Here is a 23,868-nt window from a genome sequence, read left to right as displayed (position 1 = left end):
TTTAAAGAACTACATGAAAACATGGGGATAAGTATCTATTCCAGCATCTCTTGTACTTAAAAGAACAAAAAATGTTATTGGACAGTTCCAAATTATCCAACAAATACTGGAGAACATGTATGCATGCATCAGCTGAATCAGTGCTGATATATTTGGGGGCTTGGGGCCAAAATGCATGTGCTGTTGTTCATGCATGGTTTTTTAAGAATCCAGTTTGCCTGTATGGGACTCCTAAAATGGACTGAGCACACGGTGTGGGAAGGGTCTATCCCTTTCCCATAGGTGCAGTTCTGACTGGAAACTCCCAACCATGCCTGCAGATCCTGAAGGAAGGTTTCCTCCTGTGGGAAATATGAGCCTGCATTCTGACCAGAAGTGTCACAGGGCCAAAAGGTTAAAAATCCCTCCTTGCCATTCTGTAGTTTCATCACTGCTTGGGCATGAAGGGGGTGCTCTCTCTGGGGGATGGCGATCTCAAAAGACACTCTTGTGTCAGCCCTCAGTAGAAGGCTCAGAGTCAGTGTTCAACTAATGAATGCAACATTTACGGGGAAGTAACCGGAGTACACTGTATCATCAAGACTCACATATCTTAAGACTCTAGCTCCTGTTACAAACTAAGTGCTGGATTGTATTTATTTATTTATTTAATTTATATGCCGTCCACTCTACCCAAAGGTCTCTGGGCAGATTGAGGTCAAGATGATCTGAACTCTTGATTTGACTCCCTTTCTTCAACATCTCCCAGGCAGCTTGCAGTTTAGTCTTTTCATGGTTTCCTTACATTCTTCTAAATTGAGCTCTTTCAAATCATCTGGAATATAATCCAGTAGAGGAGGATTGTGTATGAACTAGAATATGTGGCACAGCCCAGCTCATCCCTCTCCACTCAGAGGCATCAGTCTTATCCATGCTCTCACTCTCCTCCTCTGTGCCAACTGCTTCCCAGCTCCTCCTCAGTCTCCTTGGTGAGAAACCCATTTTGCAGGCTCCTTCCTGCCTTTTTCTTCTTCCCACATATCTGGGTCTCCCCCATCTTCCAGACTGCAAGGGAGCATTCAACCCCAGATAATGACTGGGAGAAGGGATCCACTCCATGTCCACCACATAACTTTTGCAGGGAGTAGTAGAGGGTCAGTGGAACTTGGAGGGAGACCCCTCATGATCACCCACGCTCACCCACTCACAGGGCTTCCCTCCCAAGAAGCCATACCTCTCTTGTCTTCAGTGGCCAAAGGCCTGATCAACAGAAATTATTGACGTTAGCATGTTGTCTCCCATGCCTGAATATAATCTGCAAAGAGAATGGGTCTGCAAACATAAGTACCATCTAATTAGCTTGGGATGAGTATTATTCATCTGGGCTAACCAGTGTAATGAGGCATAATCAATGATCAAAAAGTCTTCATAACAGTACTGTAGCAAATGAATGGCACAACATATTGCCATGGCTTCTTTTTTTATAGCTGCATACTTTTGCCCCTTGGGATTCAACTTGCGGCTAAGACAGGAGATGAGATGTTCTCTGTTCTCTCCCCCTCAAGCTCATATTGCCCTTCACCCCCTCTTAGATGCTTCTCTTTGGAGAATAAAGGGGTATGAGAAATCAGGGGACGTCAACACTGGGGATTTGACATAAGGCATTCTACAAAGTGTCAAACATGTACTCTACCTGACAGTTTTAGGTGCCCTTTTCTTTACTAAATCGATGCAGCTCTGTAGGCAAAATCTGGGATAAATTGTAGGCAGTGCTGTGCTAGGCACGGAAATTGTTGCACCTCCTCCTTGGTTTGGAGGTGAGGTCACCTGGATATTTTACTGATCTTCTCCCAAACTGGCTTGATCTCCCCCTCCCGCTACTAGATATGCTAAATATTGTATTTGTGTTTCAGCCAATTTACAAAGAGCTGTTTAAGTTATAAGACAACATGCTCCATATCAATGTACATAAATAATGTAATTGTAACCTGTCCCTTACATTCAGCTTAACTATGTGTTCACCAATGGTAATGACTGCATTCAAATAATTTCTCTAAATCTCTGCAAATTATGTAACCAATACTGCTTTGTTGTGGGCTGTGTGTGTCGAAGTATGAATCTGTGCCTGCAGTGTGAAACCTCTTAGATGAAGTGAGTTTTGGTGGCAATCCTGTCCCTCCTCCGTACAGTGCAAGCTTGAGTAGGCTGTTCTTCATTCCTGCTTTGTCCACCACAGCAGTAGCATGTAGTAGGATACCTCCAAGAGATCTAATTACTCTTAGAATTGCAGAGTCCCCAAAGGAGGTGATGCATGAAGCAGTGAATAATGGTAAAGCCTCTCCAGATTTCGTGTTTTGGAATGCTGTATTTGTATTGACCTCTGGAGAGAAGAAATGGCTTCATAATTTAATAATAGAATAGTTTATGTAATAATTTTGAAAATTAAATAGCTATCAACTGATAAGGCACAGAGACTAATTAACATAGCTCTCTAAACTAGAGATGGGCACAGACTGGACCATGAACCAGGAAAAAAGAAAAAAAAAAGAACTGGGTTCGCAGTGTGGTTTGGGGATCCTGGATGGAACTTGGAGAACCCTGTCTGATTTTTTTTTCTTACAAAAATAGGGTGGACTTTTTAAAGCTCAAAGCCACCCCCTGCTTCTGCTTTCTTTTTATCTCTCTCTCTCTCCAAATAAAGCGTGGTGTGATGCAATGCAATACATTTACTGTACAGTGGGGTCTCTACTTAAGAACTTAATCCGTATTGGAAGGTGGTTCTCAAGTTGAAACGTTCTTATGTTGAATCTGCATTTCCCATAGGAATGCATTGAAAACCATTTAATCCGTATCTGCTCTTTTCCGTCCATAGAAACTACAGTGGAACCTCTACTTAAGAACTTAATCCGTTTTGGAATGGTGTTCTTAAGTTGAAACTTTCTTAAGTTGACGCAAAATTTCCCATAGGAATGGACTGAAAACCAATTAATCCGTTCTGGCTGTTTTTTTGTTATGTAGAGATGCGTTCGTACATTGAAGCATTAGTTCCCATAGGAACTAATGCAAAGCTGGTTAATACGTACTCTACCACTAGGGGGAGAATTTTTTTTTTAACCTAAGATGACCTAAGGTTAAAAAAAGAGCAGGAAAGGTTTTTTTTCCTGTTCTTATCTTGGATTTCTGTTCTCAAATAGAAGCAAAATTTAGCAAATGGAGCTGTTCTTAAGTTGGATTGTTCTTAAGTAGAGACCCCACTGTACTTGGGGGCACCTCAAAAATAGGCAAAATTGTCTCAGAGTGCTAGAGTATAGAAGAGGAATTTTCTTTTTCCATTAAAAGAAGTTTGGAAAAATGATGGGGCAGTACGGGGCACATTTTGGCTCTGGAGTTCTCTGTGTTCCCCCAAACATGGGTTACAGAAATGATACCTCCAACAGTTTGCAATCTAGCTTGCTTTGGTTTATGATTGGTCTTGTCTAGTTAAACACAGACATCATAAATATGATTGTTCAGTCATAAGTCTACATAAATTGTGATTTTGAACAATAATGGATCCTACATTTTCAAGCTGAATTATATCTGTAATATTAAGTTTGTTTTCAGAATTGTGTTAACACAAGAAAGTTTGGCTTTATATTTTGGTTCACTTGTGTATATGATGGTTGTTTGGTTCTTCTCAGATTATTGATATTAACAGTTCATGGTCTAACACAAATCTTCTAGTCTTGTGGATTTTTTTTAAAGAGACTAGAACTTCTCTGTCTTCCAGTTCCAATATTCTAGTCTGTTTGATTTTAATTTTGACCATCTTGTGTTGTGTACTGTACACTTCACAGAATTCTGTGGCCAATATCCAGTTGTGTAGCTCCATCTGCACAACAGGAGCGATGTTATTAGCCGCAAGAGATTGTAGCTAATTTGAGAGTTTCTTAATTTGGGTGTTTGTGCAATTTATGTGTAATGATATGAAGTTATTCACACCCTGATATTAAAAAAAAAGCAATTCTTTAAATACCTGTAATCTGACAAGACCAGTAATGTTTCGTAGATGCAGCTACACAACAGGAAACTGGCCAATGAGTCATTCTCCTGTTTCTTTTCTGATCCCTAGGTCAATTAGGTTTAGATCTGCTTTTTATTCCCTACTTTTGTTCCAGTCATTGACTATCAGCTCTCTACTTCAGCATCTGTTTCTAGACTTTAATAAAGGTTATGCTGATAGGCTTTCCATGGAGACAGACTGGCATTAACTAGTTAACTTTCCATTATGGCCTGTAATAGCTTGTGCTGCATCATACCTTGCTGTTAGAGCCACCTTATTTCTTTTGAGTTGATCATTTCCAGAGTAAAACACTTTGTAATTATGGGGTTGAAAATGTCATATTCCAGTCCACTTTAATTCACGCATACCAAGTTGTGTGATGCTTATCTGTTTCAGTTCCTGTTTTACAATTTCATGCTTTCTTTGATTCATATCTCTAACATTCCAAGTTCCAATTATATGTTATGCAATTTTAGACATTTCTTTCACATCTGTGCATAGCAGCTGAACACCCTTTCTACTTTAGTCCAGCTGCTTCATTAAGAATGGTGCTGTGTATACTTTCATCTTTTCTCCGATAGCTGATTGGCTGCCTTCTGACTCCAGGAGTCTTTATCTTCTAGCACAATCTCTTGTATAATTTTGAAAGTCTCATCATAGGTTTTTGAGATATAAAAGATTCCAGAAATGGTTTATTATTGCCTGTTTCTGCATACTAACAAGATGTGGCTTGAATGCCACAGCTGTTATCTTTTGCCAGAGTCATCTTTCACACTACTGCTATTGTCCAGTAGCTGCCCTTTAAGGATTTCTCTTCCTCATCATAATCGGAACTATAAATTGTCTTCTGCTGATAAGACTGTTAATTCTTAAAGAGGATGGACACATTAATGTGGAGTTTCTTTTGGTCATTCAGCCTTGAGTTACCATGCTAAAAGTTTAGACTTGTAACAGTGTTTAGCTTCCGGGTGATCCATCTCTCAGCTTCCCTCACACACACAAAATCCCTGCCCCCCATTGGGGTATGCATTCAAGAAGGGGGCAAAGAATTATAGCACCAGCTAAATACTTGCTACATATATTAGACTAGAGATGCCTAATATCTAGACAGAAATAAAGAAAACAGTGTTGAAAGAAACAAAGGTGTTTTCATTTAATTCTGCTACATTTTGGTTTAAGGTTGTTTAATTAAATACTGTATATATTTCTTAGCTGTCTGGCCACTATTAAGGGCAATAATTTCTCTTTACAGTATTTTCTTCTGTCACAATAGTGTATTTGCAAGCTTCTTATACAGATCATATGATTACGTCATTCAATGTATTATCAAACTGAGCTAAAACAAATTGTTAGTCCTAACTTGAATAGACCATTGAATGAATGGGACTTGCTAAGTCACTGTTTATATAAGTCATAGTGATTTATTAGGTCTGCTCTAACAGAAACTGACAAATGGATCTAGGCCACTGTTGGTATCTTAGTAGATAAATGCATGAGTGAAGTGCTTTTGCATATGAAGGAATATTATTTCTCTATTATTTATATTCATTGAGATGATGTACAAATATACAAGAACCACAATGGTTAAACATTGAAATTTAAACTTAACCAACATGTTACACAAATCAAAAGATAAACAGTGTCAAGGTAAATAAAAGGCACTGACTTATACTTTTTATACATTAATCAAAAATTTAGAATCATGTTCTAAAGCAACTGTTTGTCAGGATCTGCCATATTTTGGGAGTGACTTATAAGTAATTGCTCCAAGGCATTCTTCTGACTACTACCCTTTGAAAAAAGTCTCTGTTCAGGCTTTTGTGCTCAACTAATGGATATGAGTAAAAAAACTGAGTAAGCAACTTATATCCCTTAAGCTGTTCTTAAGAGTGCAACTTTTCTAAGTCCTAGCTAGTATACTTCAACATCAGGAGGGCTACATGCTGCCCACTTTATACCCTGAAAGCATAATGTGCAAATCTGTGTATAGCGGTCTATATGAATTTACACAATTACCATTTCTAGCTTTTCAGTGCTTATTAGTATTCACTTTGTCAGGCTCAAAATTGTCTATTTCTAGTTCTGGTACCATATCCCTAAAAATAAATGTTGGATTTTAGAAATCTGGAAGCACAATCTCTTCCCTTGATTTTCAAAAGCCAAAAACACTAAGAAAAAAATATTCTTGCCATTAGTGAGTCTCTTTTTATTAAGTACATGATACTGTATTCTAACCAAAACATTTTCAAATAGTATGTGTTTATGTGAAATGTATTTAACTGTGCTTCCATTTTAATAATATTTTCATTTAATTATGTTCTCCCTTCCTCACAATTCCTTTGAGTTAAACACTCTATGTTCATAGTTTTGTTACAATTAAATAGTGGCTGAAATCCTGTTGGTAACTATGCTAGCGGAAGATTAGTATCACTGGCAGAGCTCAATTTTCAGTAATTTAAGACTTCATACCATGGCATTTTTGATTTCCACATAGTCTCTTTTATTGCATGAAGGTTGGGGGAGCTGCAGAGCAGGAGGATGAAATCTTCAGTTACCAAAAATTGTTGCCACCAGTTGATGTTACCAGGAAGGGGAGGTTTTATGTAATTAATTTTTTTATTCATTTGTCCCATGACTCCCATGGCTTCCAAACAATGAAAAGGATTGCATGGGACTCAGAAAAGCCACAGAACAGATGTACATAATTTTTAATTACTGAAAATCAGCCCTGCTGTTAATGACATCACCCTTCCACAGGCATGAATTGTGCAGCAAGATTTCAACTAGTCAGACATTAAGTAATCCTTCCATAATAGTGAAAGAAGCTCCACTGAAGCAAAATGTAGTTTGTTGGAATCCTCTTGCGGATTTACACCATCATAAGTGTAATGGAATAAATTGTGGTGAGAAATGGCCACATATTAGTGAGTTCCACCTATGGTGGGATATTCATATTTGTATACGAATATGAATACCCCCATCTCTACTCACAACTAAAAATGCAGCCAGCTGTTTATTATTAGTGGGAATGTGCCTCCACAATTTATACTATTATGCTTGTGTAAATCTATAGCAGAACTCTGAGCATATGCTCTTGCTAATGTTCTGATCTTACAAGTTATCTATTAACATGATTACTCAGAATTAAAGAAAATAAGACATTGTTTTAATACTTGGGTTTAGGAATATAATTTCTTCCAAGGATGAAAAATACATGTTAAGAAAACTAGCCAAATTCAGGCAAGACTTCAGGAAATATTGTTAAGATACATGAGACCATGCTGTATGTATAAGTATAACTCATTTTAACTGTACCGTTGTAACATTACTCAATTGTGACATAGTTCCATCAAGCACTTTTGCTGTGGGGAAATTGCTTATGCCAGAACTCCAAATAAAATGTTTGCTTCTAATGTAGCACATTTCTAAGTCACTACAAAATCTGTTGCAGGCCGATCTTCACTCTTTCCTTTTGAAGATGGCTTCTTAGATGACAGTCATGGTGACCAGTCTTTATCATCAGGTCTTAGTTCTCCAACCCGCTGCCAGAACGGAGAAAGGGTGGAGCGCTATTCGAGGAAAGTGTTTGTTGGAGGTCTGCCCCCTGACATTGATGAAGGTACTGTGAAATTATATTTTTCAAAAGTGGAAATTCAACAGCATTTAAAGATTTAGCCCTTCACTTGCAATGCCCAAATTGATTACATATAAGCCTTAGTACTCTTACAGAATGGTTCTGTTAAATCAAATAATACTTTCCCATGGAAACACTTGAACATTATCAAAGGTAATTAAAGGAAACTGATTTATAACAGGCACCTACTGAAGAAAATACAGAAGAATACAGTTTATGTGTTTTAGGACCCATTATTTGTCCTAATCCTGTGGTCTGAGGTCCATTAAACTATTAGAGAAATGTCAACATTGGTTGTATAAAATCATAGTAACATCAAATTAAAGGTGTTAACACAAGACCAGTTGTACTAGCAGTTACACATTAGGGCAACAGTGGTCTGTGTTACAGACTTGGGTTTGTGGGAATTTGCATAAATAACTGTTCAAGCAGTTCTGTAGCTCGTTCCACAAATGGTTCCACAATTGTGTATTTAAGTGCAACAGTGCTAATGAAGATTTTCACTTTCCTATGCCAACATTGGATTTAGGCCAAAATAATGAAAAATTAAACATCTTAAGCCCACAGGAAAACTTAATGCTGGTTACAAAAACTGTATGGGCATAATGTTTGAAAGACTGAAAACAGCTTCCATTTGTATAGCCACTGATAATGCTTCATATATCCTTGTAGTTCAAAGTTTGTACTGAACAGAATATGCAAGGAAGTATTTTCATCAAACATACTGTAATTCATATTTCCTGAGTTTAGACATGTGCAATCTTTAAATCAACAAACACTTTGAAGGGTTCAGATCTGGAACATTAAATTATCTCTGGAAAACTGTGAATAGCTAAATCAAATCACAACTTTGGCACAATGTGCTTATTTTGGACTAATACATTAAGAAACAGACTAAATTTCAGGCTTCTTCTAGTGTTTACCTATATACATTGTATTTCAGTAGTCTTTACTGCCCCTCTACTTTGTTAAACTAACAGGAATAAATTTCACTGCAAGCTATAGATGTTTTTCACTAATAATATTATACCGTCCTTCCTAGACATTTCCATAGTTGAGAGGAATTTGGGTTAAATAAACTAGGACAGATTATAGGAGAAACAGTAAGACTAAGATAATATTAATTTCTTTATGATACAGAATATGAAACATACTGAATTTTATTAGACTCTGTGTCAGTCCCAATGGGAGAAAATAGTTAATTTTATGTATTTGGAGCAATTTAAATTTCTGTTGAAATATAGAGATTTCTCACACAGATTGGAAAAGCAGGAAAATCCTAAGCATACATTTAAAAATGCAAAAATTATGGACTTTGCTGATCTTTAAAAGATTATTAGAAGAATAATGTTTTGTTTTGTCTTTTCCCTTTAAAGTATGGTTTCTTCTGCTTCTCTTTTAAACAGATGAAATCACTGCCAGCTTTCGTAGGTTTGGACCCCTTGTAGTAGATTGGCCTCACAAAGCTGAAAGCAAGTCGTATTTCCCACCTAAAGGTAATTATTGTAATAAAAGCATTCTAAGCAAGAAATATTTCCATGTTTTTTAAAGTTTATGTTTTAATAGCTTGAAATATTTTCCAATGATGTGCTAAAGCAAAGAGATGTTCTTTTAACAAAACATTGCTTAAATGAATGGATTATCTCAAACATATGAGGATCTCTATGTGAATACTGTATATTTTCCTCTTTTTTTCTTGACTTTGTTCTCAACTTAGTTCTTTAAAAACATTTGTAATCAACTTCCTGTTGCTAATTTAGCATGACCATGACATTCTAGCAGTGAAAAGCTCGTTGTAACACTCCTCTGTATGTGTGTGTGTTAGTCTTCTGAGGCCATCATTCTACAGATAGAGTCTATAGCCTGTTACAAGGGCCTCCTACTGCATTTGGGGTGTTTAAAATTGTGTAATACATCTTAATTCAAACAAAGCTTTATGGCCACTGACATACACCTTTTGTAAGTTGACAAGATATTCAGAAAAATTAACTGGTACTGTTTCTGTTAGTATTGTACATGTCTGCCATTTCAATAGGCCACACTGTGGACAATGATCATCCATCTTCCACTTCCCTAGTACAGTTCAATCACAGGGGGAAATCTGGCCTGCATTGCCTAATCAATCTATACATAATTAAGTGGTTCTAGTATGTTCGCACCATAAAAAGACATAACAGTACACAATACTACAGTACAAGCATATAATACACAGAATTAAATATTGTACCAGATGCAATATCCACTGCATAACATCATAATTTCATTGAAACTGTACATTTCAGTTAACCTAGTGGGTGCTCTGTAGTTGGATTAAATGTAAATGCAGCATCTCCAGTAGTGATACTGTGGAAAGCACACTGGCCAATAAAATTCACAACTCCTTTCTATATTGGTGAATATATTTCTAAAAAATTAGATTCTTTATAATAATTGATGTTAAATACAGCTTCATTTATCCAAATCTGTTTTTTTCTTTCTGAAGTGAGAGAATTTTGGTTTGGTTTCCTTGCACAACTGTAGCAAATAATGGTCGTAGCTCAGAACAATACTTTGTAAAAGGAACTCATTTTGTTACCCACTATATTGGATCAGAATCAGGTAGATACAGTCCCTGTGACCCCTTTTGCAAAAGTAATCTATCCTGTTGCCTGATAATAATTCATTACCATTATGTTACTCTCCTCCATATGGCATTGAAAAGTATCCCCACTTCTGGAACCCAAAAGGACCTGAATCCATTTCCATGCTGAAAACTGGCCTCGCTTTTCCTTCTTCCTCATTTACTCTTCAGTGAAAAATGAACTGATTTTTTTCACTTTGGTTTAAACTGGAACACACCCAAGCTACAGTATATGGTTCTTTGCACATGGTAGACACAGCTGAGGGAGTTTGCTGACTTCTTGATGGTCCCAGGAGGATCCCAGGTCTATAAGATCCACATGATTTGAATGTGCAGAGATATAAGCATATGACCAGCTGATGCCCTTTTTGTGGTGGTGATTGACCCAGAAAGGATCACCGGATGTTCTGCTACTGCAGCTCAGGGAGAATGACTTGCTGGCATGCAAAAGACGAGGCTTGATCCATAGCTGCTATCTCATTGTTGTGATGATGTGATTGGATCTCCTTGAGAGACAAGTATGAAGTGTGTAATATCCTCAGAAGTTGGATATTTTGAGTCAGAATGACCAAGGTAGTTGGCTGGATGGTGGTGGCACGGGACACTGTCTGGATCAAGCATCCAGACATTTTCTTGCCGTTGGTTGTCCTCTTCTGAGAGAACCATCTACACCTTTAGGGAAGAGGGCAGCATGTGTGGTTGGGGATCATTTGTAGGTCCATTATACATTGATTGCAACAGGAGTTTTCTGGTGGGAGGTAATCTAGGCCCAGCTGTTGTGGCAGTTTGGGGCCTTTGAGTGGATCTAGGCAGTAGGGTGGTGGTGGTGACAAGCAGAAGCTTGCTTTTTCCTGGTGCTAGAGGAGTCCCTTGAAAGGATGCTGGGGGCAGGGCCCAATGAGACCTAGCTTGGGGTGTAAGCCTGGCCATGTCCATAGGTGGTAGGGAACTACAGAGTGTTGTGTGCTGCATGGTGTCCAATGGAGTGCTACTCTTGACTGATCCCAGCTATCAGAGCACACTTGGGTCTCCCAATGTTCTGGATCCATTCCATACTGTGCCAAGAATACCACTGCTGTAAAAAAAAAACTGTGGTCTTTTTATTTGAAAGAATTGTATGTGGTTTAGTCTATTGTTCCTACAGCCAGGGGCCCGCTCAACCATAGGTACACCAGAATGCTCTAGAATAGAATTCTATCCTCTGCACACAGAGTCTCTTTGAATTCCTTCTTATTAGTGCTATCAGGAAGCTTCCCCAACAGCTTTGACCTTTTTGTGATAACTGTGTAGCTTGGGTTTCAGTTTTTAAATTGAAAGGAAAAAAAGCAAGGAGGGCAAGTTAAACCGCTTTTCATCAGGAAAGAATTTGCAAAAAATAATATAGGAGCCCTGTGTTCTTGTTAAAACAAAAAGGAGTTTCTGGGGACTGTTTTCCATCTGTGGCAAAAGAAATGCTGTGGTTGTTATTGACAAAGGTAACTAGTTACTTTTAATACATTATTTCTCACTTGTTATTTCTGAACCCTGAAAAGAGTATGTGTGTGATATATAGCTTAATTGGAAAATTAACCTGTCAGTTTTAATATAGCCCTTAACATTTTGCCCTTTTCCCAACAACTTGCACCATGCTAAAATGTTGTTTTAATTTTATCTGAAGTATAAGAGATCTAAAGTAAAACCAGCTTCTGCTTTACTATACCATCCCTCATTGGCTTTGGGTTAGATCCAGAACTGCCACTCTGCGAACAGAAGGGCTCCTTCCATTTGTTGGAGATTTCAATCCTATATAGAGGAGGTGGTTTTTGACAGCTCCTCCGCTGTTCCAGAGCATTCTTAAACCCAATGGATTAGACTTCCAGGAGGCATAGGGGGCTGCAAAGAGGAGGAATGATTGGTGACAGCTATGGTAACTCTGGATCCAAGCCCATGCATTTCCTATTGCTTTAATAAATACCTTATCACAAAGGGATTACAAAGGGCCTGCATTGTTACAATTGGAACCGTCCTGCATTTGGGGAGGATAAATCAGTGTTCTGTCAGGCTTGCAAAAACGTTCTTAAGTAAGATCTATTTTAGCAAAAGAAAAGGGAGCAGTCTTTTCCTATTTTTATCATGGTTCTAATATGGAAAAAGCTTTCAAAGCCCCTGCCAGTTGACCTGAATGTCTGTCTGAAAGTGCTAAACAACATTCGGTCACAACTGTTCCAGATTATTTATAACTGACTTCTGAGCTGTCAGGACTTTCAACGTGAACCCTGCAGTATGATTATTGTGAACTCTGTTGGTCAGGTAAACTTGGAATATGCACTTAACAGCAATTGCAAGAATACTCTGCCTGTTTTTTTGATAATTCATTGCCTATATAAGATGCGTGTGTATTATATTGTTACATGAACAATCTATTTTGTCTCCAGCCCTTTCAAGTACTCTTCTCACTCACTTTGCAGTCAGGATGTATTGAAAGACATCCTTGCCAGTTTTCTGAGATAACTGGTATGCCAATTAGCTAAGATAAGGGATTTTTAACATGAGCTGCTCTTCTTTAAAAAATTAGAATTCAAACGTACAAGACACAGAAATAGAAAAAGAAAAAAGAGAGTAATAAACAAAAAAAACCTAAACTAAGCCCTCTACTAAGCTAATCCCTTCCCCCTTTGGAGTCAGAGACTCCAGCCTGTTTAACCCCTCTGCTCTCCCCAGTTTGGTTTCCAGTGTATACTAAGTAGATATACATATATCATAAACTTTGCCCTACACTCCTGTCTTCTTCTGGGCCCAGAAGTGTATTAGTTCCCAGCTTTGTTTTACATAGTCTCTTGGTTGTTCCCATAGTGCTTCTGATAGAGTGTCCAGTTCTGCCATATCCCATAGCTTCTTTAACAACTCTTCTATCGTCGGAACCTCTTCACTTTTCCATTTTTGGGCCCAGAGTAATCTAGTTGCTATGAGTATATACATCAGACAATGCTTCGATTTTTTTATCATTAATTCCTGATGTGACATTCAATAATGCCATTTCAGGTTTTATATGTAATTTCTGCTGGGTAATTTAACTAATTCCCACACCTGTGTCCAATGATTTTTGACTTTTTTGCATGTCCACCACATATGATAATAAGTTCCTGCATTTTTTTTTACACTTCCAACATATATTGCTGTTACCCTCTGACATTTTTGCTAGTCTTACAGTTGTGCAATGCCATATGTAAAACATTTTGAGGATATTTTCTCTAAGATTTGCTGGTTTAATCATCTTATAGCTTTCTTTTCACATCTTAGTCCAATCATCAAGACCTACGTTATATCCCAAAAAAATTGCCTATTTTACCATTGTCTCTTTCACCCCCTCATCCTCTAAATCATATTCTAATAAGTATATGTACATTTTCTTAATTATTCTTTCATCCGTATATATCCACAGTCTATCCACCTGTACTTTGCCCTCAAAGAAACCCACAGTCCTATCTTTTTTGTATCTTGATTCTAATTTTAGAGCTGCTCTTACAAGGCTTTCAAATTCATGTGGTTTATAGTGCTTCAGATATACAGTCCAGTACAGTATGTAACTCATTTTGGAGTATTATATGTTAGGTTTACCACACTGACTTAACTAGCCTCATGGTTTAACCTAAAAGAGGCTATTAATTTTTAAAAGCTGTAGTTGGAATAGTCAATTAAACCACCCTAATTATAAAAGCAAAACTTCTCCATACTCCATTATTTGTCATTAATAAATGGAATTTTGGAGCGCTATGAAGATTAAAAATTAAAACTGAAGTACTAAACTTGAACAAGATGGACAGCTGAAGCATAGACAAGGGACTAGTATCTTTTTATTTCCAGTTTTTTTTAAAAAAATGCTTGTTCTTAAATGCTGCATACACATCCAGTCCTGAGGCACTGAGAGGTATGGGGGAGAATGTTCATTTGAGGCCCTTATCTGCCAGCTCTTCCTCGCACCAGCTTGTGCTAATGTTTTATCAGGTTGGTAAAAACCAAGCATTTCACATGATGCACTAATAATGACATTTTACCCAGTTTCTCCGAAAATAAGACCAAACCTGAAAATAAACCCTGGTATGATTTTTCAGGATGGTCATAATATAAGCCCTACCCCAAAAATAAGCCCCAGTTAAGTGAAACCCCGCCCTCCACCATTGTGCAGCATTGTGCAGCAACCAGAAGATGACATAACTGTATTTGAATAAATGTAGATTGTTGTACATGAAAAAAAATCCCCTGAAAATAAGCCCTGGTATGATTTTTCAGGATGCTCATAATATAAGCCCTACCCCAAAAATAAGCCCCAGTTAAGTGAAACCCCGCCCTCCACCATTTTGCAGCAACCAGAAGATGACATGACTGTATTCGAATAAATGTAGATTGTTGTACATGAAAAAAAATCCCCTGAAAATAAGCCCTAATGCTGTTTTGGAGGAAAAATTAATATAAGACCCCGTCTTATTTTCGGGGAAACATGGTATATCTGTTCTATTTGAGTGGTCTTCAAGAGCTGCCCTGTGTTTACTGCACTCCAGTAGTAAAGCAGAAGTAATTCATACTTCATATGGTGCACTGAATGTTGGGAAGCCTATGGTTATCTCCCCAAACCTACTCACACTATCTGTAGCTGCTGCCACCCTCCTGTTCTGTAGGTGTTCGCCATAGTAACAGGAGCCAACATCCTGTTGTGTAGCTCTTCTGTGCAAGTGGTGTCACTGACAGAAACAGATTGCCACTATTTTTTTTCAAATTTGAAGTACATGTGAATCACATGCAAGGATACAAAATTGTGTGCACCCCAAAATTTAAAAAGGAACTCTTCAATTAGCAGCAATCTGTTGCTGCCAGTCACTCCTACTGCACAAGTGAAGCTATGCAACAGGATAGTGGCCAGTAACTTTTACATAAGCACATGCATACATGTAACAAAAGGGCCAATTCCTGCCCCAAATAGGACCAGCTAATCCATAAGCAGATGGGTGGGGGACTTTGATATGATATTGCCTGGGTGTAGAAATTTTTCCTAATTACCAACACTGAAAAAAGAAAAATATGCCTGAATTAGTTGATAAATGTTATCACTTTCTTTGAAACATTTATTAGCCTGACTTTAGAAATTGATCTTCTTTTGCTGAGTATCTGATTGTTTTCCAGTGTCCTTTGTGAAGAAGGTTTTGAAACAGTATCAAAACCTGGTGCTGTTGTAACATGTGGATGTTTTGACTGTTTTTGCCATACTTGCATTGACAGCATTCGTCTAAATTAAATGTTTGAGCCGCTTTTATCTTGTGCTTCTCAGGAAATGTCATCTTATTTCACACGATTGCAGTAACTGACTGTGTACATGGAATTCCATGACAGTATTGACGGTATTTATGTCATAAGGTTTTCTACCAGCATAGCTGAATATTAAAATAAATAACTAAAAGCAATGTATTCTAAAATAATAATAACAATCCTAGAACTGCAGATCTGGAAGAGACCCTATAGATCATTGAGGCCAGCCCCTCTCAGGGAGGTACAGTGGGGAATTGAACTGCCAGCCTCTGATACATAAACCACTGAGCCATCCAGCAGTTAAAAATGATGACTTCCCTAGTGAGAGAAGAAACATGGCTGCTGACCCCTGTTGTCATCACCACCACCACCTGTCTCCTCACTTAACCTTGCCCACTCAGTATCTTCCATTCCTCCTTTGCTTGTCCTTCCCCTCACATGCTAGATAGGTTGGTCTCCCTTTTGGCTTGATGTTATTCCTGAGAGACAGGGAAGGCTTTGAATGTCTGTAGGTTTCCTGAATGATGGCAGAGGCCAGAGTGCTTCTCTTCTACTCTCCAATCCCAGAGAATTTTCCCCCTACAATTTCTTGCCACTAGTTTATTTTTAAATTCCTAGCTGCTGTGATCTTATATGATCATTCTGAATGATTATATTGGATTGATTCCTGAATATAGGTCAGAAGTAAGAATAATGTTTCTAATAGGATAGAGTACCCCAAGTTCTTCTCTGAGGAAACATTAATGTTACAAAGGCAGGACAGATTACTGTATTTCTACAGAACACCCCCCCCATAACCTGCAGTTGAACTCTTTAGATCCATTAGTTGTGAAGCCTAAGCCTTTTAAATCCCATTGTCTTCCTCCTTACTTGGAGGTCAGTTGTATGCATAGCATTGTCAATGTAATGACCACAATCTTAGTGAGAAAAAGGTTATGTTTTTAAAATGACATTATTTCAAGTAAGAAGTGATAAGGTGAGTTTTGAAGGAAACTAGTGTGCCTCAGAATTTAAAAGAACAAAATTCAATGTGAGTTACATTAGATGCATTGCTTTGTTGGTCTCTGCATCACTATGTTTTATACTTGGGCACATCCATATATGTTTGTGTGCATGATATGTCAGAAGGTGGATGAAGAAGCCACCTCTTTATACTTTCAGAAGAAATTAGGATTGTCACTGCATGAAGTTGGCATAGTTCAAAAATCCATATGAGTCTATTTTAAACATCTTCCTAAATATGAAAGGTGCTCTAATTTCTGAGAAGATGCATCTAATTTCTGAGAAGATGCATGCTATCTATCATCATCATTATCAACATAATCAGAACTGCAGATCTGGAAGGAAGGCACAATGTCTGGGTATCTTAAGTGGGGAATCGAACTTCCAACCTCTACCCAAACCACTGATCTATCCAGCCATGTGCATCTTACTCATTGAAACAGAGAAAGATGTTTCCAGGGAAGTGTAGCTGTATTAATCTATTATAGATCAGGGGAATGCAGTAGATGTAGAATATGTGGATTTCAGAAAGGATTTTTTCAATATCTTTTCAATACTCTTATGGTTGGCGTGGTAAAATGTGTGTTAGGTGATGCTATTGTTAGGTGAATTGGTAGTTTTTGAATTGGACACGCCATGTCCAAAAACTGCTTACCAGTGGTCCTTCATCATCCTAAAGAGAAGTGACAAGTGGGATGTCATAAAGTTCTGTCCTGGGCCCAATGTTCTTCAACATTTTTATATATGAACATTTTTTTATATAGCTGAGGAATAGAGGGCAGAAGGTAATCTGATTTGTGAATGACACCAAACTGGGAAGGATAATAATCAGAAGTTCAAAACTTCAGAAGACAAAATTAGGATTCAAGATTATCTCTACAGTGTGGTGGAGTGGGGGGAAAAGAGGAATACATAGGCGTAGGCTGCAGCAACAAATACATAGTATCCAGATCAAGGAAAGGAGGCATTACCACTGTACAGTGGTGCCTCGCACAACGAGTGCCTCACACAACGATGAATTCACACAACGATGCCTTTTTCTGTTAAATTTGCTGCCTCACACAGCGATGTTTCCTATGGGGGATTTTCACACAACGATCTCCCTTTTCGCTCCTGTAAAAGTGTCTTACAATGTTTGGACGCTGTTTTAAATGATTGCAATGGTTAGTCCACCTCCTGAAACCTACGCAAACTGATTTTGGTGTTGTTCTGACACTTCGTTAATTTATGATGATTTTTTGTTTTTTCTCCATAGGAAACCATTGGATGGTCTGTCTAATGGTTTCCAATGGAAAAAACAAAAAATCATCATAAATTAACGAAGTGTCAGAACAACACCAAAATCAGTTTGCATAGGTTTCAGGAGGTGGACTAACCATTGCAATCATTTAAAACAGCATCCAAACATTGTAAGACACTTTTACAGGAGCGAAAAGGGAGATTGGGAAAGGGCTCTTTGATCTCCGTTTGCCTTTTAAAGTTCTTCCCGACCTCCCTTTTCGCTCCTGTAAAAGTGTCTTACAATGTTTGGAAGCTGTTTTAAATGATTGCAATGGTTAGTCCACCTCCTGAAACCTATGCAAACTGATTTTGGTGTTGTTCTGACACTTCGTTAATTTATGATGATTTTTTGTTTTTTCCATTGGAAACCATTAGACAGACCATCCAATGGTTTCCTATGGAGAAAAAACAAAAAATCATCATAAATTAACGAAGTGTCAGAACAACACCAAAATCAGTTTGCATAGGTTTCAGGAGGTGGACTAACCATTGCAATCATTTAAAACAGCGTCCAAACATTGTAAGACACTTTTACAGGAGCGAAAAAGGACTTCGCAAAGGCATTGAAATGTATTGAGTCGGCTTCAATACATTCCAATATAGGAAACATTGTTTCACTCAACGATGTTTCCTATGGGGATTTTCACTGAACGATGGCAATCCGTTCCAATTGGAACGGATTAACCGGTTTTCAATGCATTCCTATGTGAAATGGTGTTTCACAGAACGATGTTTCACACAACGTTGATTTTTTTGGAACCAATTAACATCGTTGTGTGAGGCACCACTGTATTTTATTTTGATCAGACTTCAGCCAGTATAGGGCATCAAGAAGGATTTTTAAAAGCTGATCTAAGGTGGGTGACCAAGATGGCAACAGATCTGGAAGCCAAGCCTTATAAGGAGTCTCAAAGGAGTTGGGCATGTTGTCTGCAGAAGAGAAGACAGTGAGGTGATACAGTAGCCATCTTCAAATATTTGCTGGTATATGCTATAGTTAGTAAGGACACAAAAGTGTCCCATAACAACAGAGAGTAGGGCATAATGGATTTGTGTTTTAAAAGTGTGTGTGTGTGTGTGTGTGTATGAGAGAGAGAGATTGATTTCAACTACATATTAGGAGAAATCATCTGCCAGCTGTTCGTGGTCACAAGGTGATGAACTGTTTTTCATTTGTTTTTAAATAAATGGCTGTCAAGAATTTTTTAGCTGTGGATTTCCTGCATTGACAAGGGGTTGGCCTCACTGACTCTTGAGGTCTCTTTCAGCTCTGCAGTTCTGTGATTCTGTATTTCTGCAAGTGCAATACAAAACAATATGAAAAACAGAATCATTTTCATCATAGTATAGTTCATACTTCTCAAATCAAAATTAGATATATTTATTTTTTATTTCCAATTTTAGTGTTCAAATTCTACTTCTCATCTGAACTTTTAAAATACATCTTTGGTTTACATTCTGTTGCACTTTGTGGATTGTATTACAACTCAATCTGGTGTACTAAAAATAATTATAAACTTTAAGACAGGGCTGTCCATGTTCAGAGGCCTTGGAGACCAAATTTGCACCCCCAACTAGCACTGTGGGTCAAACAGAGCCTGAAAATTGCCATTTTCTATTTTAAAAAAAGAGATGGTCTGATGGGCATTTAATGAATTTTATGAAAGATCTTAGAGAATGCTTCTAAGGCTTCATTCGGGTAGTGTGGGCGGCATATAAGTTAAATAAATAACTATAAGTTAAATAAATAAATAAGGAGCAAAAAAAAACCCCCACAAACAAACCCAACCCCCCCCCCCAGTGTTTGGTAAAAACCAATCAAGCAACCAACAACAATTTCCCCATTTAAAAATGGGGGGGGCACTTTTAGGATAGCAAAAATGACCTTGAGCAACTTAAAAAAACACAACACCCCAAATTTAAATATATGACTGATCTGCCATCAAAGTATACTCAGTAAATGTCTATTTGTACTGTAGAGAGTAAAACAAACACAAAACTACATCATACATTTGTGGTAGTGTTAACCCTGAAAATCGGGTCCCCATCAGAACGCATCGGGGCCAAAAAAGAACTCACTCAAAACCCAAAGAAACAATGCAAGTCCCATCGGAACGCATTGAGGCAAACAAAACAAAACAAAACAAAACCCAAAAACCAATGCAAGCCCCATCGGAACGCGCTGGGGCTGAAAAAAAAACCACACCACACCAAAACACACACACACAAAAATCATAGCACAGAAACATAACCCTCCCAGCCCAAACCCACCCTGCAAAACCCTGTATGTACTCACTCAGAAGCAGAAAGCAGCACCAGGCAGTCCAAAGCCTCCTCTGATGCACACACTTTAACCGTTGAGGTGAAAGAGCTACAAAGAAGTAGCCTCTTTGCCAACCAACGGTTAGTAATTTAAATTTCTCGCCTTTCCCCCCACCTTTTTTCCGGTCATAACTTGAAGCTCCGGTTGCAAGTAGAAGCAAAATTTTGCGGCCGGAGCTGATCGTAACTCACAATGGTCATAAGTTGGGATGTTCGTAAGTCGAAGCACCACTGTAAGTCAGTGGACACCACAATTTCTTATACATTTTACATTGGATATTAAAAGACAAAGTAGCTTCTCTTTATTTCCAGCAATAATTATCTTTTTAAATATTGTTTCTCCTTTATAGATTAATAATTATAGAGCCAGGAACAATTTTTTATTTGTGCTGTAGGGATGAAGCTGCTGCATAAATTAGTTTAATGCTTTAACACAAAAGTGTCCCATAACAACAAAGGAGGACATCTTTTGTGTTAAAAAAAATCCTGTGGTTTTGTGACAGATGGGTTCTATGTATGAGTCAAGCTATAAAGCAGTTTTTCCCCTTCATCTGAAATGCTTTAAGAACTGTTCTCTCAGTAAAGCGAATCAGTTGGCGCTGCAGTACATTGTCGCTCTGTCTAGAGAAACTTTAGCTTTATGCTTAATATGTAATATCACTCTTCTGCAGTGGTTGAAGTAAGATTAGTCTCTTCTGTTTTGCAATTTCTTTAGCACTAAAGCCTTTGATGTATTTTGGAAAGTCAGTCACAGCAAAGCAACACTGTATTAAATGAAAGTCTGCAGATTTCTAAAAGCACCTCTGGCTTCTTACTTTTAAAAATCAGCTTCTTTGGCTTTTCATTTCATCTTTGGATTTGGAAGAGCAATTTTATTAATTTTCAAAGCATAAAATTATAAAGTTATAAAATAGGATTGACTGTAGAGCAATGACCATTTATGCTAATAATAACAGATTCAAAAATTTGGCTGAATGTCATAAATACGTTTCTAAAGTATGCATATCTGTGTATCAGGTCAGTGACTTACCAAGAAAGAAGAGGTGTTAAACTGTAAAAATAACAAATTCAACTTTCACCTCCTTCAACTATTTCGATATAAATTCATTAAAATATGCTAGCCAGAGTGCCCATTAGTATTTCAATAGCTGCTAAATCAGAGACACTGAATTGAAGCCTTTGGCAAGTAACAGTCCTAATTTTTTTGTCAAGATTACAGTTTGTGGTTCCTAAAATTTATGCTTTAGATTAGTTATTATTCTACCTACTTGCTCAGTACTTTATCTTCTCATCTCAATCTCTTATCACACATGCATGTGGATGCACACGCACAAACACATAGAAAGCCCAGGGAAAGAGGAGCCCTATTATTTTAGTTCATATAACCTTTCACATTAAAAATTCCGTTGGGAGCACCTCATCCCCAATAACATTGGAACATGTGGTAACAATCTTGTTTCACATCCCAAAATGTCAATCAATATATGCAACTTTACATTTAACCTGAACAGCTATAGGGATAAAATCAGATGACATTTTAGTCCATTCTAATCAAATAAAATAGTTTATTTGAACAGAGAGGTCATATGCTGTAAGCCGCCCTGAGTAGACCTGGTCTAGAGGGGCGGGATATAAATTTAATAAATAAATAAAAAAATAAAATTAATGAACATATTTCTGAACAGTATCTATGGAATGGTTTGGTTTTAGGTCTTTGAGTAACATTTTTATAATTAGAAAGCTTTCCTGAATTTTTAAATTAAAACTCCTATTTCCTTGTTGGAAACTACCTTATTCTTCTTTACCTTTCTATTTTATTTATTTATTATTTGACTTCTACCCCGCCCCTCTAGACAAAGTCTACTCGGGGCGGCTTACAAACAGTTATAAAACATCATAAGTATAATCATATAAAATCGTCATTGTAACTATCAAAATATATCATAAAAACAATCACATGAGTAAATCAACAAATTTAGAAGTTCAAGATGGAGGAAAAGAGAACTAAAGAGAAAAAAGAATCGGGTGTTTTTATTTATTTATTTATTTATTTACAATATTTTTTAGCCGCACCATTGCCATTGACTGAAGGGAGGGCCTACCTAAAGAGCCAAGTCTTTAAATGACCCTTAAAAACACCCAGCGAGGGTGCTAGGGTGATTTCCGGCAGCAAGGTGTTCCATAGTCAAGGGGTCACTGCCGAGAAGGCCCGGCTTCTTGTTCTTTCTTTCTAGGCCTCTCTCGGCTAAGGCCCCTCAGCCGTCTTTCCTGGCTAAAATGGGTGACTCGGGTAGATCTAGGTGGGAAAAGGCATTCCACCATGTATTGAGGTCCTAAACCGTTTAGGGCTTTATAAGTCATCATTAACACTTTGAAGTGGATGTGGAAACCAATGGGAAGCCAATGCAAGGTGGCCAGAGTCTGGCCGCCACATTTTGCACCATTTGAAGTTTCCGCAACAACCTCAAAGGTAGCCCCACGTAGACCACATTACAGTGGTCTAATCTCAAGATTATGAGTGCATGGACCAGAGTGGTGAGTGCCCCAACATCAAGATAGGAATGCAGCTGGGCAATCCGCCGCAGATGGAAATAGGGAGAGCAGGCCACTGACGCCACCTGGGTCTCCATGGTGAGTGCTGGGTCCAAATGTACTCCCAAGCTGCGAACCTCACTCTTTGCGGTGAGAGACACCCCCCCCGCGCGAAGAGAGGGAGTTTCCCAAACCAGAGATGGAGGGGCCACCCACCCTCAGGACCTCCGTCTTGCCCGGATTCAGCTTCAGCCCATTCTCCTGCATCCACCACAACACTGGTTCTTAACCTTGGGTTACTCAGGAATTTTGGACTGCAACTCCCAGAAGCCTTCACCACCAGCTGTCCTGACTGGGGTTTCTGGGAGTTGCACTTCAAAAGCATCCAAATAACAAAGGTTAAGAACCACTGCACCACAGTACAGCCTCCAGGCAGCGCTCAAGGGATGGGACGGCATCCACTGAGGAAGGTGAAAAAGAGATGTAGAGCTGGGTGTCATCAGCGTGTCATCGCCCCTCCCAGCAGCCTCATATAGACGTTAAACAGCATTGGAGAGATTATCGAACCATGTGGAACCCCACAGTTGAGACTCCATGGGGCCAAAACACTCTCTCCAAGCTGAACTTGCTAAGGAGGGTCCTCCAAGAAGGATCGGAGCCAGGCAAGTGCCTGTCCACCAATTCCCAACTCCGAGAGCCTCCCCAGGAGGATAACGTGGTCGACAGTATCAAAGGCCACTGAAATGTAGAGGAGGACCAACAAGGACATATTGCCCCTGTCAGCCTCCCTCAACAGGTCATCCGACAGTCCAACCAGTGTCGTTTCTGTACTGTGGCATGGTCTGAAGCACGGCTGAAATGGGTCCAGGGCATTGGTTTCATCCAAAAGAGCCTGCACCTGATCAGCCACCACTCTCTCGACCACTTTGCTAAAGAAAGAAACATTGGCGACAGGCCTATAGTTGCCAGTGTTGTCCTCCACCAAGTTTGGTTTCTTCCTAATGGGCCTAATGAGTGTCTTCTTGAGGGCAGGAGGAACCTTGCCCTCAAGGAGAGACCCATTAATTATCGCAGTGGCCCATTCAGTTGTTATGGGCCTGGCTGCTTTGATTAGCCAGGCCAGGCAAGGGTCAAGAGAGGAAGTGGTGGCCCGACAGCGATCAAGCGCTTTGTCCA

At 38.6% G+C, this 23,868-nt stretch overlaps 1 protein-coding gene across 13 annotated transcripts in view; it reads left to right on the top strand.

Moving 5' to 3' along the window:
* Positions 1-23,868, top strand: part of CPEB3 (cytoplasmic polyadenylation element binding protein 3) — a 120,648-nt gene that overhangs the window by 74,891 nt on the left and 21,889 nt on the right. For all 13 annotated transcript variants that reach the window (XM_078391319.1, XM_020782920.3, XM_078391318.1 and 10 more), the window contains 2 exons: positions 7,473-7,640; positions 9,062-9,151. In XM_078391319.1, coding sequence (XP_078247445.1) covers positions 7,473-7,640; positions 9,062-9,151 — 258 coding nt within the window. The remainder of the gene's footprint in view (positions 1-7,472; positions 7,641-9,061; positions 9,152-23,868) is intronic.

Source organism: Pogona vitticeps, chromosome 3 (genome assembly GCF_051106095.1).
Source record: "Pogona vitticeps strain Pit_001003342236 chromosome 3, PviZW2.1, whole genome shotgun sequence".
In the NCBI taxonomy this organism is placed as follows: domain Eukaryota; kingdom Metazoa; phylum Chordata; class Lepidosauria; order Squamata; family Agamidae; genus Pogona; species Pogona vitticeps.
This window is presented reverse-complemented; position numbering and strand designations above follow the sequence as displayed.